General features: G+C 39.1%; 1 protein-coding gene across 1 annotated transcript in view; it reads right to left on the reverse strand.

The window, feature by feature from the left end:
* Rp1 (RP1 axonemal microtubule associated) overlaps positions 1-17940 on the reverse strand; it is a 108331-nt gene that overhangs the window by 38827 nt on the left and 51564 nt on the right. The window contains exons 14-15 of the mRNA XM_075968044.1: positions 16447-16659; positions 9348-9525 (exon numbers count right to left, since the gene is read on the reverse strand). Coding sequence (XP_075824159.1) covers positions 9348-9525; positions 16447-16659 — 391 coding nt within the window. The remainder of the gene's footprint in view (positions 1-9347; positions 9526-16446; positions 16660-17940) is intronic.

Consider the following 17940-nt stretch of genomic DNA (forward strand, 5'->3'; position numbering starts at 1 on the left):
GAAAGGTTTAAGTTCCAACTAATCTAAGGTTTGCCTAACCCGACACAGAGGAAGGTTCCATTATTTGGGTTTGTAAGTTTGGTATTACCTGGACTGATAGGAATGAATGAAGCTCCAAAATAATTCATGCACGCTCACGTATCTGGATTATAAATGGAGAACCTCATACCCAGATCAGCATAATAAATGCTCATTTCATTTCAAATGCTCTCAGTTGCTTTTATATATGAGGTTCATACGATCTGAGTAAAACTTCATGAAAGAAAATGAAGAAGTTTTGCTATACAAGCTTTCTGCTACAGCTAAATGATACTGGGGAAATCGTTGTATCATAAATTCTCTATTTTCAATAATTAAACCAAATCCTAACACATGAAGAAATCGAGTTACAGAGAAGCAATGTGATTTGCTCAAAGTGATTAGAGGAAATGATGGCATACGATTTCTTGCTTTCCGGACATCTATCCGCTGTTTAAACTGTAAAAGACACACCAGGAAATGCTTTCTTCAATACCTACGAGAGCAAATACTTATACAGCACTGAGAGTCGAACACCCTTAGATGTTAGCTCACGTGGTTCTCACATCAGTGCTGAGTTAAGTCATTCTTGTCTTCATTTTATAGAAACTTCCAAGAGGCCAACTGGGGTCTGGATATTGACAGCCTTGCCCTTCCAGCCCACATGCTACAACATCACCTCCCTGCTCACCCAGTTACCAAGCCTTTGCTGATCGAAAGGCAGACCACCCATTTGAATACCCTTGGCCTACAGGAGTATTCAACCTCCTGTTCTCTTCCTGTCATGCTGTCCTCCCCACCCAAGCTCCCTCATTGTGCACATTCTACTCTGAATTTCAGAAAATGGGGAGACAAAGCTTGTGCTGTAAAAATAAGTTCTTGATTTGGGCTGTGTTGAAATACAAATAATTAAAGATGAGCAGTTTCGAAGTTTTGGTCGTACTCTTCGCTTCTTCCTGGTAAAGATTCAATCTATTAACCACATTTACAGAGTACAGATTCTGTAAGATTTATATTATTCTAAATTATAAAAATTACTGGGGTAATTACTGAAAAAGTTTTAATAAATATTCTACCACACCGATACAACTTTGCAAGAGTTTTCTGGGAGAAAACTGTTTGATTTGTGGTACTTGGGAACAAGGCTTTGCACATTTATGGATGGCTCTGCCAGGGAGCTCTCTCCCTCTCCAACATAAGCAAACTTTTAGGCACTTTCTGCATCAGTTTTGAAGAGTCCTTTTGTAGGACCTTCGGAAGACCGCCAACATCTTCCATCTTAAATATACATCCACACATACTTTCATAGGATCTATTTACTCAAACTATGCACACTTGCAATTTCAAATGTTCACAAATTCAAGCAAAAAAAAATCTTACCACAGTATAATGTTACTATTCTTATGTACATAGGACAAAGCAGAATCTGAGATGTTTAATTTGGTACATATGCTACCACATAAAAATAAAACCCAGGAATGATATGTCACTGGGTGAATGTTACAACATTTTCTGATTCAACACAGACACCCAATTCACCTATTCTGAACCAAGCGCTGTGCTGCATCTGCAGATGCCATGGGGCAGGGCCAAGTGCTGGCTGTATTGAATCAGTATTCAAGAAGCCAGCTAATGCCGGAGCAGGAAATAAAAAGTGGCATGGTAAGTTTCAGATGAGTGCCCGCTCCTTTGCTTTCCTGGTCTGACATGGAACTCAGCAATTCCTAGAAAACCGGTGGGCTAAGGATAAATTTTTGATCATACAGGACTCTCATGGTGGCTCCCGTTTGGCAAAGGGCACCCTGCACACATGAACCAAGCTTTGTGTTTTCTTTCTCTGAAATGTTACGTGTCTGTTAAGATTCAAAAACGAGTCTCTGAGAGCAGTGACAGTTGCTTGCTATTGAGTCTCATTCTTCATTTTCCCAGATGGAAATCCCACACATTGGCCAGAGAAGCCAAGAGGTGTCCATGCTGAATGCGAACATGCACTTCCCTGTCACTGGAATTTCCCCCTCAGAAGCCCCAGAAAGCAGTACCAGGAACTGCATGTGAGGAAACACCAATGCTTCTGTACTATGATTCAAGGTGCTATGAGGAGGTTTTTGAGGCAGTGTCTCTGTGTTTTGCCCTTACTAAAATAAGAAGTTGCCCCTAAAAACAGGGAAAAAAATTGCAAAGTTCCCATGGTCTATAACAGAACACATTGGAAAGTTTGTCAAGTGTTTTTTTGTCTACAAGTGTGATCTCTTAGATCTCTCATTTCTTGGCAGATCACCCTTCTTTTCCTCTCCTATTTATTTTTATAAGTTTATTTATAATTTCATTATCTGTTCTTCCTCATCTTTTCTTCTCAGCTTCTTCCTTATTATGTGCCCTTTCCTAGGCTTTTGTCCAGAAGCTTGATGGTTCCTGTTAGCTCTTTCTCACTGTTCCACTCCACCCTGCCACCTTCTGTGTGTTCTCCTGTCATCTGCTGCCCTGCAAAGCTCCAGGGGCAGATTGCAAACCCATTTGGCTGAGTGGGGGTGTCACTCTGTAACAGCCTGTGTGAAACAGAGGGTGGAGCCACTCGTCGCTTTACTACCCTAACAATTTATAAGACCTTAAAAACAGAAACTAAAAGTTTAAATGGAGTCAATGCAGATAAATATAAGTCAGGTAAATGGCTGTGGATATACTGACATGAAATCAAGCTATATTCTTGCTCTAAACCATCTTCTGTAAGATATTATGCATACATGGACACACACAGGCACACACACACACACAAACACACACACACTCACATACACGTACCCTGAAACACACAAACATTTGAGAGAAAAATAAGTACACTCTAAAAAGAGATAGAAGCTAAAATTCATATTGACTTAAAAGAGCTAGTATTTGGTTGAATCAAAAACTATGAAACAACACTAGGCAAGATTTAGAAAGAAGCAGGTAACACCTTTGAGACAATCTTAAAATGCAATATTGCTACTGCTTGGGTCCCTTTGCTCAAGTCAGTATGCGTCAAACTTAAATTATTTAAATAAAGTTCTCAAATCCTTAATTTGTAAAGAACCTGAACTCAGATGTATGAGAAACAATTCCAGAATATCTCCACTTATTTCTTATTCTCAAACTCCTTCCCCCTGCATTTTATTTTAAAACCAAATCCCATTTATTTTTACCTTAATAATCTGTATCCTGCACTGTTTCTTTAAAAATGGAAAATTTAAAAATTACTAGCTATAAACTAAGCATTCCAAGAACTTTACCCTCTCTTAGATTACATGGAAATATTCTTTAAAGCAAAATATTCCATATGCACTGTGCTGCCTAGTTTTATGTCAACTTGATACAAGGCGGAGCCCACTAAGAGAGGAAACATCAATTGAGAAAATGGTTCTAGAAGATCTGGCTATATGAAGGCAAGTCTGTAGAGTATTTTCTTAATTAGTGGCTGATGTGGAAGGTGGAGTCAATTTGTAAGTGGGTTCAGGTGCGGGTACTGAATTCTATAAGAAAGCAGGCTGAGCAAGCCAGTAAGCAGCACTCCTCCATGGCCTCTGCATCAACTTCCACCTCCACATTTCTGCTTTGTAAGCTCCTGCTCAGCTTTTGAGGATGAACTGAGAGAGAGAGAGAGAGAGAGAGAGAGAGAGAGAGAGAGAGAGAGAGATCACATGGAAACATGAGTGAAATAAACCCTTTTCTCCCCAAGATGCTTTTGGTCATGGTGTTACATCACAGCAAGAGTAACTCTAATTAAGACAGAAATTGGTAGCAGAATCATTGTGTATTGCTGTAATAGAACTGATCACATGATTTGGGGGACAATTGTGGAAGAACTTTGAAATGTTGGGCTAGAATAGCCACTGGGAACAGACACCACCTACACCCATTAGACCAAGAGGTGAGTGACTGGCCTCCTACCTGGACAGCCCAGTCTCTAGGCCCATGATCAAGTAGGCTTCATTCCAGGGATGCAGGGAGTGTTCAACATACAAAAACCTATCATTGTTATCTACCATATGAATAAACAGAAAGAGAAAAAAAACCTGACCATCTCATTAGATGCTGAAAAAAAAATTGACAAAATCAACCACCCCTTCATGATGAAGATTTTGGAGAGATCAGGGAAACAAGAAACATTCATAAACATAATAAAGGCAATTTATAGCAAGCTGACAGCCAACATCAAATTAAATGAAGGGAAAATCCAAATGATTCCACTAAAATCAGGAAAAAGACAAGGCTGTCCACTCTCTCCCTACCTGTTCAATATAGTAATCTAAGTTCCAACTAGAGCAATAAGAAAACAAAAAGAGATACAGAGGATACAAATTGGAAAAGAAGAGGCAAACTTCTGCTATATGCAGATGATATGATAGTGCATATATAAGCGACCACAAAAATCTATTAGAGAACTCTTACAACTGATAAATACATTTAGTAATATGGAAGAATACAAGATTAACCCAACAAACTCAGTTACCCTCATATATACAAATGATAAACTGGTCAAGAAAGAAATCAGAGAAACACCACCCTTTAAAATAGCCACAAGTATAAAACATCTTCAGGTTACTCTAACCAAATAAGTGAAAGACCTGTTTGACAGGAATTTTAAGTCTTTGAGAAAGAAACTGAAGAAGGTATCAGTAAATGGAAAGATCTCCCATGTTCCTGGTTAGGTAGAATAAACATAATAAAAATGACAATCTTACCAAAAGCAATCTTCAGATTCAATGCAATTCCCATCAAAATGGCAACACAATTCTTCACAGATCTTGAAAGAACAGTATTCAACTTCATATGGAAAAGCAACAACAACAAAAACCAGAATATCTAAAACAATCCTGTTCAATAAAGAAGCTTCTAAAGGCATCAACATCCCTAACTTTAAATTCTACTATAGAATTATAGGGATAAAAACAACTTGGTGTTGACATAAAAACAGATGTGTGAACCAGTGGAATCTAACTGAAGCCCAGATATTAATCCACACACCAATGAACATCTTATTTTTGACAAAGAAACTAAAAATATACAATTGAAAAAAGAAAGCATCTTCAACAAATGGTGCTCATATAACTGGATGTCAACATATAGAAGATTGCATATAGATCCATATCTATCATTATGCACAAAACTAAAGTCCAAGTGTATCAAAGACCTCAACATATATCCAGGTACAACGACCCTGCCAGAAGAGAAAGTGGCAAGTAGCCTTAAACATATGGACACAGGAAACTACTTCCTAAATATAATATAACACCACAGACACTGAGAACAAAAATTAATAAATGTCACCTCCTGAAACTGAAAGCTTCTGTAAGGCAAAGGACACTGTCAATAAGACAAAATTACATACTACAGAATAGAAAAAGATCTTCACCAACCCCACATCTGACAGAGGACTGAGTTCCAAGACATATAAAAAAACTCAAGAAACTAAACATCAAAATAACAAATAATCCAATTTAAAAATTGGGTACAGATCCTAACAGAGATTTCTCAACAGAAGAATCTCAAATGGCTGAAAGACATTTAAAGGAATTATTCAACATCTTTACATCTGTCAGACCAGCTGACATAAAAAATACTTAGCACAGCTTATTTGGAAAGAATTTGGAGTATGGGGAACACTCCTCCACTGCTGATGGGAGTGCACACTTATACATCCACTTTGGAAACCAGTATGGTGATTTCTCAGAAAATTGGGAATCAATCTAACTCAAGATTCAGTAATACTACTTTTGGGCATATACCCAAAGGATGCTCAATCATACCACAAAGACACTTGCTCAACAATGTTCATAGCAGCTTTATTCATAAAATCCAGAACATGGAAAAAATATAGATGCCCCTCAACCAAAGAACAGATAAAGAAAATGTGGTGCATTTACACAATGGAGTATTACTCAGCTGCAAAATACGATGACATCACGAAATTTTCAGACAAATGGATTAAACTAGAAAAAAATTTCCTGAGTGAGGTAACCCAGACTCAGAAAGACAAAAACTATATGTACTTAATGGGAACTTTTGAAGTCCATCCTCAATGCTCCCTCAGGGTACAAAGAGGGTGCTATGGCAAGTGAGGGGCTTGGGATCTGAGGGCAGAGCATGAATCTCTTTCACTCCATACTTTGTAAAAGTTTCTTTATTGTTTAGTGTCTATTTTAATTCTCCTGTCCTACTTCTAACCGTTCCTAGCTTCTTCTCAGAACCACCAAACTCTCTTTTCCCCAGGAGCCTTGAAGCGATAAAGAAAATACAAAAGTTGTTTCTCGTTGGTCAAAAATACATTCCCAGGCCAAGTAATAGGGATTTGAGTCATTTCCATGGCAACACAAAGGTCCAGAACAAAGGTCCACAGAAGTGAGTTCATGACCAGAGGGCCAGCAGTTCATTGTCCACTGAGATAAGCTTTGAGATGTAGGCCTTTTGTTAACAGACTTAGAAAGCAAAAAATTGGCATGCTTTTCTTAAGTAACCATAGTTGGACATCTGAGGATCTGACCTTGTGCATAGTTGTAAGGTTTTGCACTTATGACATATTTATAAAAAGCCATTCGTCTAGTTTGAACTTGCTCTAAGGTAAAAATTAGCTAATTATGTACAGTTTGTGTTGGACTGAGGAGAAATTGTTATTTTCTTATTTTAGTCTGAGTAAGAAGAAACAAAGCATGCTTTTAAGTGTCTATAATCATCAAGGGACAAATAGATCTAGCTATAAAGCATGTTCCAGCATATATTATATGCATATATTTTATATATATCAAAACTATATAGTCAAATAAACAGTCATCTTCCTGAACACTCACAGGTAAAAGTGCCCATAAGATGGAGATGCAATCATGAGATTATATGTACACATCACATGAGATTACACAATACAATGCAGGTATTAGGGAGACACCAACCTGCTTTAGCAAAAGTAAGTAACAGTTTCCAGAGTTGATGGTCCTGCAGGTCTTGTCCGGACAGGATCAACTTCCATCAGCTAAGCATTGCTCTGATAGGTTACTAGCTGAACCCTAGTTGTCACCTGCTGTAACTCTCATGGGCCCTGGCTGGCATGTACTCACTCCTAAGTAGATACTAGATGTAAAGCAAAGGGTGGGCATACTGCTGTCCACAGCTCTAGAGAAGCTAGGGAGCAAGGGGGACCCTAAGAGGGATGCATGGATTGCCTTGGGGAGGGAAATTAGATGAGATCTCCTGGGTAAACTGGGAGGGATGGGGAGTGATAGAGAAGAGAAGATGGGGAACGAGAATAGGAAATAATGGAATGGTGATTTTGAGGGACAGATGGAGTGAGAGGGCAATGAAAGAGCTATCTTGATAGAGGGAGCTATTATGAGGTTAGGGAGAAACCTGGTGCTAGGGAAATTCCCAGGAATCCTCAAGGATGACCCCAGCTCAGAATCCTAGCAATAGTGGAGAAGGCACCTGAACTGACCTTACCCTGTAATCAGATTGGTGACTACCCCAACTGTCATCATAGAGCCTTCATCCAGTAACCGATGGAACCAGATGCAGAGATCCATAGACAAGCACCAGTCTTGAGCTCCCAGGCTTTGTTGACTCTCCATGGGAGGTCTTACCCTTTGGGAGGAGTGGGCTGGGGGATGTGAGGAGGGGTATGGGAGAAGAAGTGGGAGAACTATGGTAGGAATGTAAAATGAATTTAAAAAATGAATTTTCAAAATGCAAAGAAAATCCACAGGGTGTTCAAAGTTTTCTGTACTGTTCTGTGGGAGGTTGAAAGATAAGAATATTGAAGGGAATGCAGATGGTAGAAACCTGGTTTGTGAAGTTCTGAGGGAAGTGGGAGGGTTTCTTGAAGACTCTATTGGAGCTATTGCATATCTTGAATTAAGAATCTAGTCATTTGGGCTTAAAAAATGGGCTGTGATTAACAAAATATCAGAACCACTACAGTAATACCTTGTTTTTGCTGAGACAATTGATGCTGGTTAGCTGGACTAAGAAATCAACAGTAATTAAGAAAAGACCAGCAGGGACTGGAGAAATAGCTCAAAGGTTAAGAGCCACTTGGCTGGTCTTCCAGAGGTCCTGAGTTCAATTCTGGTGCCCTCTTTCTGGTGAGCAGGCATACATGGAAGCAGAATGTTATATACATAATATTAAAATCAGAAGAAGAAGGAGGAGGAGGAGGAGGAGGAGGAACAGGAGAAGGAGGAGGAGAAGGAGAAGAGGCAGAGGAAGAGGAAGAAGAGGAGGAAGAGGAAAAAGAAGAAGAAGAGACTAGCATTATTGATGTGAAATCTTCTGGAAAAGTGTTTCCTCTGAGTGAACATACCGAGGCTGTGTCCCAGAGTCAGTCAAGGTTGTACTTAATGCTGGCAGCAGACATTAGTGGTGCAAGAGTCTCACAAGTGGTAATGACTTTGATGGCTCAAGAAGGTCATGGAGAGCAGCTGAAGCTTGGAACTGTGTGGCAGGGTGGAAGGTCTTTAGCGAAAGTGAAGCCCAGCTGTAGCAGAGATGCCAGCTTTTTTAATATGTCACCACAATGGGACTGCCAAGAACAGCAGAAGCTATGTAGTGGACACAGCCTAAGCCTAGAAGGTAAAGTGTGTGTGCTGCAAAGAGCCGAGCCCGAAAAGTGATCCAGGTCCTTTGGAGGAACCCAGGAGATAAAGAGCAAAACCCAGGCATTTGACAATGAGTTATTTACACTGTTGGAAGTTTGGTTTTTCTTTGCTCTGATTGTGAATGTGCCCTGGTGCTTCCCTCTCAGAATTAGAGAATATTTCACTTTTTTCTTTGTAGGATTCCACAGTTGAGAGATGTTGAACTTTTGAATAGATTTTCAAGTTTTAACAGAAACTGAATTTTGAAAGAGACTTTGGATATTTTAAAGAGACTTTGAACTTTGAGTTGTTTTAATTTTTAAAGACTGTGGGCCTTTTAAAAGTTGGGGCATTTTATACTATGATATTGATAGTAATGTGTGATCTTGGGGATGACAAGAAGGGAAAGGTTATAACTTAAAAGCGATATGCTTGATTGTCAAGTTGACACGGAATTAATTGTGCTGGCTGTTCTGTGTCAGCTGGACAAAGCTACAGCTATGTGCACACACAATTTATGTTTACGAAGGGCTTCAAGACAGCCAAAATTCTGTACTTTATATTAATTACTTGGAAACTTGTGGGGAACAGTCTTCATTGTCTTTCTCACACCACTTTTAGCATTTTTATAGAGAAACAGTCTAAGGATGGGTATTTTCTTATTAAAACTGCAGAGAAAGTTTGAGACATTCTACACAGACCCTTATAAAATCAAACAACTTGAAGTGAACATACACTGGATGACACGTGGGTAGAAGCAAACACTCTCGTCTTTAGTGTAAATGACTGGTTTGGCCTGTCCATCCGGTTGAAGTCCAACAAACAGTCCTGGACTCTTCAGGGATTCCAGACTTACAGATGCGTTTTCAAGGTTCCTCTTGATTTTAAAATGACAATCCGTATCTCCAGTGCCCTGCAATCAATATGACATTATTTCACAAATATGGATAAACACCAGACAGAACTGGAAACCCCTCATTCTCAAGAATACTTTCCTTCCTGTTCAAGCCATCTACTTAAATCTAAAGCCTTTTAAAACTTTTTTCATAAGGTTAAATTACACAGATTAATAGAAATGGGTTAAATTAATATGTAAGAGTTAGCCAATAAGAAGTTAGAGCTAATGGGTCAAGTAGTGATTTCATTAGTTCAACTTCTGTGTGGTTATTTTGGGGCTAAGCTAGCTGGGTGGCCGGGACAAACAAGCAGCCTTCCTGTTACATTACGCCATGGAAGTCACAGAAGGTTTATGAATATATTGCAAAGGTCTTTAGAGCTAGCTCTTTAACACATTTCTTTTATGTCTCCAAAACAAGTTTTAGCATTTACCCACTTATGCATTATTTTGTAGTTTTTAAATAACAGTCTAAAGAACCTCATTCCTTCTCTTTTTTTCCAGTATGGAGCCTTAGGCTACTCCTTTATTTAATATTTCTTTTTAGTGCACTTGACTTTTTAAAAGAACCTTAAATTTTCAAAAAAAAAAAAAACTCAGAAAGATGGTATATCAGTCACACCTTTCTGCAGCCGTCACCATCTTATTTGTGCTTATTACAATGAATGAGTCAACATTGAAGCATTATTAAAGAGATACTATAGGGGTATTTATTTTATGTCAGCCCAGTGCCCATACCTGCTCCAAAATACCATCTGTATACCCCATCAGCCTTCATGTCTCCATGGGTTCCTCTGTATACCCCATCAGTCTTCATGTCTCCATTTGGCAGTAAGTTTATCAGACTCCCCTTGACTCTGACAACCATGGAATTTTCAGAAATACTGGTCTGAAATACCACCAATACTGGTTTGGTGGGATGCTCACTTTTAAAATGTATCTGTTTTTCTCATGATTATAGAATATATAGAACATGGTAAGACTACAGAGGAGGCACCTAACAAACTTCACCATAAGGGTTTTACACTGTCAAATTTGCATACTGTTCCCACAAGAAGAAAATTGTTATGCTAAGCCTGGGCCTAAGATATAGGGAATCAGGTTTCATCTCCTTGGAGCCAGACCACCTATGCAAGTTTCTTCTATCTTGTTCCAACCTGAAATTTCCCAACCTAAGAAAAATTAAAGGAGAATGGGTTTATTGTGGCTTTGGTGAAGACATGGCCACAGGCAACAAGGGCACGCAAGCAGGAGCAGGGAGATGATTGTGCTCACTGAATCTACACTCGGGAGGAGGAGGACACGAAGTGGGTCCAGATTGTAAAACCTCAAAGCCACCCCAGTAACATATTTTCTTCAGCGAGGCACCATCTTCTAAAGATTTCATAACTTTCCCAAACTGCACTGGCATCTGGGTAGCAAATTCAAATACATGAGCTCATGGGAAACACTTCATATTCAGAGCACGCAATAGCTTACACAATTTACTCAGAATTCTTCTCACAGAAGTTTTGAAACTTCCCATTTATTCATGAATATTTCTTTCAGATTTAGGGTTATAATCACTTGTATTATTATTTATTGCGCAACTTGCTTCACATTTGGCCACTGTGATCTTTTCTACTTTGTTTCTGTGTAGAGACAAAACTATTAATACCGGAAACTAGCATTGGTCTGCAGAACAGAATCCTGTGATACCAGCCTTTGGCTCTATGAACTTTTTTCAAGTTTTGCATCTAGATAACCAAGGAAGAAGTGAAATTAACAACCAGATAATCTAATAAGGTAAATAAGCATGTGGGTAAGTGTCATCTTTATTACTGACCTATAATAGATTAATCATTGAACTGGTCAGGCAAACCAAGATACTATTTTAGAGGGAAAAATTAAGCAGGTCAATTAAACAGAGAACATGTACTTGGACTATTCATGTACTTACATACAGTGTAGATGTTAGTCAAACTGTGTTTCATTTTTATAATCTAATCATTCTTCTAAACCATAAGTCTTCTGTAAATAAACTCAATTTCTGCACAGATACCAAATTTATGGGCTTTATTTTGCTGTTAAACACAGCACAGCTTTCCTACTGAATATTGATGTCATGTTGTACTGAAGGGCTCGGAAAGCTGCCCTTGACTAGCACAATTTAAAGAACCTTTCCCAGAGACTCATCTTCCCTGCCAGCATCAACACGTGCACCCCCTTGTACTGTTGCTCTTTTCACACTGGAGCCTAACTGCCTGCTATCACTCTTTTAAGTAAAACTAAACAAGGGAAAGGTGTACCTTATTTCATTGGCCACAGCTCTGCAAACAGGCCGCCTCTACCGCCCCACGAGGCTCGGCTGTTTGTTCACACTGTTAAAAATCTCTGTTGTGCCAGTGTAAGTGGCTGGAGTAAGGCCTTTTTCTCTCTCCTGTGATAATGAAAAATGGGATTATTCTCTCTAAAATTCATCATCCAGGAAACTTCTCCTGACTACTGTCCAAATCAATCCTCTCTTCAAGCCTTCAAATAAGCAGATGATAATAACTTAAATGGGATTTGGGGTTTTCTGTTTTCTCTAGATTATGGTTGCATACATATTTTTAGTGGCACCTCAAGGAATGCAATTTCTATCCTTCAAATGAAAATCTGAGAATTAAATTTAATGTAACTAAATTTTAAAACATCATAGTTTCCTTCAGTCCCTTTTTTTAAAAAAAACAAACAACTCTACCTCTAACCCAATATTAACTGAACAGAAAGTATGTTCATTCTATCTACAAAAGGTTATTATGTAGCCTCTTCATATTAACAAAAATAACAGACTACATGAAGCCACTGTAGGGTATCAGGTGCAGGTTTTTGCCATGCATCTATGACTATGTTCTTGTGGTTATTTAGTAAAGAAAAAGTCCTAGTGACTTCCTCCAAAGTGACATTTTTTTTAAGTTTATTTATTTATTTATTTATTTTATTTTATTTATTTATTTATTAAGGATTTCTGCCTCCTCCCGGCAACCGCCTCCCATTTCCCTCCCCCTCCCCCGATCAAGTCACCCTCCCTAATCTGCTCGAAGAGCAATCAGGGTTCCCTGACCTGTGGGAAGCCCAAGGACCGCCCACCTCTATCCAGGTCTCCTAAGGTGAGCATCCAAACTGCCTAGGCTCCCACAAAGCCAGTACGTGCAGTAGGATCAAAAACCCTCTGCGATTGTTCTTGAGTTCTCAGTATTCCTCATTGTCCTCTATGTTCAGCCAGTCCGGATTTATCCCATGCTTTTTCAGACCCAGGCCAGCTGGCCTTGGTGAGTTCCCGATAGAACATCCCCATTGTCTCAGTGTGTGGGTGCACCCCTCGGGGTCCTGAGTTCCTTGCTCGTGCTCCGTCTCCTTCTGCTCCTGATTTGGACCTTGAGATTTCTGTCCCGTGCTCCTCTGTCTCCTTTCATCGCCTGATGAAGGTTAATATTCATGAGGATGCCTATGTGTTTGTCTTTGGGTTCACCTTCTTACTTAGCTTCTCTAGGAACATGCATTATAAGCCCAATGTCCTTTATTTATGGCTAGAAACCAAATATGAGTGAGGAATGCAAACTTGTGCAACCACTCTGGAAAGCAGTGTTTCGGTTTCTCAGGAAATTCGGAATCAACCTACCCCTGGATCCAGCAATACCACTCTTGGGAATATACCCAAGAGAGGCCCTATCATACAACAAAAGTATATGCTCAACTATGTTCATGGCAGCATTGTTTGTAATAGCCAGAACCTGGAAACAACCTAGATGCCCTTCAACGGAAGAATGGATGAAGAAAGTATGGAATATATACATATTAGAGTATTACTCAGCAGTAAAAAACAAGGACTTCTTGAATTTTGCATACAAATGGATGGAAATAGAAAACACTATCCTGAGTGAGGTAAGCCAAAGTGACATTTTTAACTTCTCTTTTATTCAGTATTTGTTGAGCACCTACCAGTGGTAAGGCTTCTAAATGTGGGGTATTGTAATAAATAAAGCTACTATGTCTTTTTCATTCTATTAATGTAGATTCTGTACATTCAATACCACTAATCTTCCAATCAGCCTTTTCTTCCAAGATGAATCGCTTGATGTGATATTCCTTCAGCAAATCTGTGTGATTCTGATAATAAAATCATTGTTGTTATCTTCAAGGCCCTCTGCACATATTGAAAAACTAATATGTAGCCTGTGGTCTATAGTATCATTAAATGTGAAGACATTTGATACAAAAGTTAACTGAAGTATTTTAGGTTGCATATGGCTATACACAAATAGGACTTTATTAAATCGATTTCTTTTAAAATGTTTGACTAGGTAAAATATGATCATAAGTACTTTCCTAAAACTAAGCAAAACTCTGATTAGGTGTTATACTTTGTACTCCACTGGTCTAACATTGTGCACAGTTAATCAGAACTCACTTAGACAAATCATGTGTATGCAGGCTCACTCATACTATTTCAACTTCTTAAAGACATGAGTTACCCTGAAGTTTTTTATTATTTTCAAGTATCTTTTGATTGAAGGGAAAAAATAGGTAAATCATCAATGATAGAATAGTTTTAGTTTCTCCAAACTGAACTGTTATCTTCCCCAGCATCCTGACAATGCAAGATATTGCCTGTACCAACTTAGCACATTGGTACCCTAATCTTATTTGCTTTCTACTCCGACAGTCCTTTTGATTTGCATTCACTCTTAGTGAGACGGTGAGCTCAACCCATGCTGTTCTGAGGCTGTCTCTTCTTAAACCGTCCCCCGTGAACTGCGTGTTGTTTGCTATGAACCTAATCTCTACTACATCAAAACCTATTAAAGTGATTTACTCCTACAGAATAAACATTTTCTGATGACAGAAATAGGAACATTTGTAGCAGAATCAACATCACTTGGTTTAAAGGTATGTTTACCTATAAGAAATGTTCTCGGATGTATGCTGGCAAGAACGTTGGAAACAGGCATGATTTTATTCGATTCAATTTAATGCAGTAAGCAATTTGTGAAGCAACAGTCAATACCAGGCACTCGGGCTTTTAAGGCATAGTGATATGAGCATGCATTACTATTTACCTCAAAGCACATTTATAGCCCCTTGGAGACAGTAAGCTTACTTTGCCTCAGTCTCTAAATATACACAAACTACAATAATTATGGTAATGTTCTCATTGTTTTCAAATGCAGTGCCGTTCCAGAAAAAGCCTAATGATGCCTGTCAGATACAAGGAGAGAAATGATGCTCCTCGCTGCTACACATTAAGAGCCACAGGGGAAAGGAGCACAGCGTCTTAGCTACAGGAACCCACTGACAAAACATTCCATGAAGAATGTCAAGCCACATAACCAAACCTAGTTATTAAATATATTACAACATGCAAAAAATGCTCAAGGGAAGTAGTCATATATTTTTTAACTCTAGAAACAAAATAAAGAGCAACTTGTCATAGATTAATTGTGTAAGCAAGCAAGGTATTTTTCTCAGCCAGTTTTTTTTTACTGGCGAGCTGCATATTCTAGTTAATAAAAGGGAATCACTCATTTTATTTTTATCTTAAAAAAAGTAATCATAAAAATCTTAAAATAATCACAAATCTAAACTTTTATATATGAAAAACCACCAGTCAGCTCTACTTTAAAACCTCAGCATGCATATCCACTCATGACCAGTTTTTTTTTTTAATCAGAAAGCTGGAGGCAGAAATAGGTACAAGGAATTAATCATCACCTTATCACCAACCCACCCTACCATGAAAGGCACATCAGACAAGTGCATTCCGTCACTGGCATCAGAGTCTGCTTCTTCGGGATTCCAGCATGTACTGTATACTGAAGACCAGCTGAGACATCCAGTCACAAGGACTGAAGAACTAGTAGATTCTTGGACTTCCCATTCATAACCAGTCATTGTTAAAGGATTAGCTAGACCACAGCCCACAAGACATTGTAATTAATACCCCTTCTATATATACAGAGATTCTTTCAATAAGTTCTATTACTCATTAAAATAAACCATTTCAAATAAGAATAAAGATAAGAAATTTCATTTCCGCGTAAAGGGAGGGGTGGTGTATGCCTGTGATACCAGCACTCAACAGGCAGAGACCTGCAGATTTCCTTGTTTGAGGTCAGCCTGGTGTATATAGTAAGTTCCAGACTAACTAGGGCTACATAATGAGGCTCTATCTCAAATTTTAAGAAAAATCATATATGTCCCTCATCCAAGCAAAATCATTCCTTTATAGTACTTTCAATTGCCTTGCTAAGGGTCAAGATTGCTAATGTCTAACTTTCACTCAGAATTTAAAATTGTTTGCTAAAAATGTATGGGGTTCCCAGGAGTGGGGATCCAGGCACTAAGAAGCGAAGGGAGACAGTAATCTGGGACATTTTAGAGACTGACTTTGTGGAGTAGGCTTGCAGACCTGCGATAGGGGCAAGATCAGAGACCTCATTAGAAATGTAGGCAAGCATTCAGGTGTGGTGACTGCACGTGCCTTGAAGCCTGGAACTCAGGAGGCTGAGGCAAGAGGACAGGATCATGAGTTCAAGGCTAGCCTGAATAGGAAGGGTAAGGTAAGGGGAGGGGAGGGGAGGTATAGGGTAAGGTGGGAAGAGGTGGAGACCTCATCTTCTAACCAGAGTCTTTGGCATCACGATCTACTTTGAACACAAACACAATCCCTAGTGTTCTGTATGTGCACAATATTTCATAATCACTGTGGATTCAGTCTTTGTCTGAATCCACCAGGCCCATAGTTACCCTCCCCGCTCATTGAAACACCAGACAGAGACAACATGCCACATATACTATCCAATTTCCACTGTATTTGTAGATAAAGCATAAAATCAGTGCACTCAGAAAGTGCTGTCTTTATGGCTATTACACAAAACATCCTAAACATTTGCTGGGGGAAATAAGAGAGATGCTTACTGTTCCGTTACAGTGTCCATCCTTAATCCTCAGATACATCCGGGCACTTTTCACACTTTCAAACATGCAAATCCCAGAACTAACTCTGTGCACTCTCCAGTAGGATTGTTCTGACTGGTCGCCTGCTCCAGTGCAGGTCCCACTGGGCTGTAGACACAGGGCCTGACACAAGCTTGTAGCCAGTATAACCACAGCGCTGTTGAGGAATACTCCCTTCCGGGAAACAAACAGAAAAGCAGTGAGTGTTTATTCCTCTAGAAAACTATCAGGGAAATATTATTTCAGGGACAAACACACAGCTGAAATTACTGCTGAAGGGAGCGAGGTAGTAAAGACATTAACGTTACCCAAAGTGGCTTAGCTTGGACCTCAGTTTCTAACCAGCCATCTCTAAGCCTTGGAGCATCAGGCCTGAGAGGAGTGTCTGACTGTGTATGCAAGCTGTGTGCCAGCCAGAAAGTGGCCGTGTGGACTGGGGTGGGGACTTGTGTGGCACACCTCAGTTAACCTACGGAGAACATGGAGACTAAGCCCAGCCACATGGACTCCTTAGGCTGTGAAATGTGGACGCCACTGCTCAGGTGAAGATTCCTGGTCAGGAAAGTTCCTGAAGCACCTCTGCAAACCAGCACTGAGAAACCACCCCTGCCTGACTCCATTGTGAAAGGACAAGGGTAACTCTATGCTTGCAGCTTTTCAGAGGCTCTGCTCCACATGTCTCCCCTTGTGCAGATGTGATCTGTATCCTTTTTCTGTGATAGCTGGAACTCTGAGCATGATAGCCAGCTCCTGGAGTCCTTCCAGTGAATTCCCAAGCCCGGATAGTGAGCCTAGGGACGCAAGCTGCAGTGGGGACGGATGTGAACAGATGGTGTATACTGTTCTCTCTAACAGCACACCTGGCTTGGCTTCTACAGAAGCAAAAACAGATACATTTCCAGAAGAAAAATGTTGATGAATATTTTGTTTCAGCCTTAAAATTTTGTATCTTAATTCTTAAACTCAATTTCTAGTTTTCAAAGCTAGTAAAATGATAAAAAGATTCAGGGAAGGTATTGTCAAACTATATCATATGTTATCATAAGCCCAAAGAGTTAAATAGAAAAAGATCGCATGTTTACTGCTGTAAAACACATATATACACAGGGAATAAAATAATTTGTTTCAATGCTATTGAACTTAGGATGAGTTAAAATTACTCTCTGTTGAGTAAAATAATGTGAGAAAGTATTTATATAGATAATGATAAACTATTTGAATGACAAGCTTGGGTTGGAATCATGATCCACCTTTGACTAATTATGCTGTATTTGCCAAGAATCACAATATCCCTGAAAGTCTTTGCCTTTACCTTTAAAATATTGATGATTTTATTAAAATTAGTCTTGTATGTGTTAAAGCTTTCTGCAAAGGAACACAAATAAGCAATCCTATAAATTACAGTTACTATATTATAATGGTATTGTATTATATTAGAATAGCTTATGTATATAT

The sequence above is a fragment of the Microtus pennsylvanicus genome, chromosome 3, assembly GCF_037038515.1.
Source record: "Microtus pennsylvanicus isolate mMicPen1 chromosome 3, mMicPen1.hap1, whole genome shotgun sequence".
NCBI classification, from domain to species: Eukaryota; Metazoa; Chordata; class Mammalia; order Rodentia; family Cricetidae; genus Microtus; species Microtus pennsylvanicus.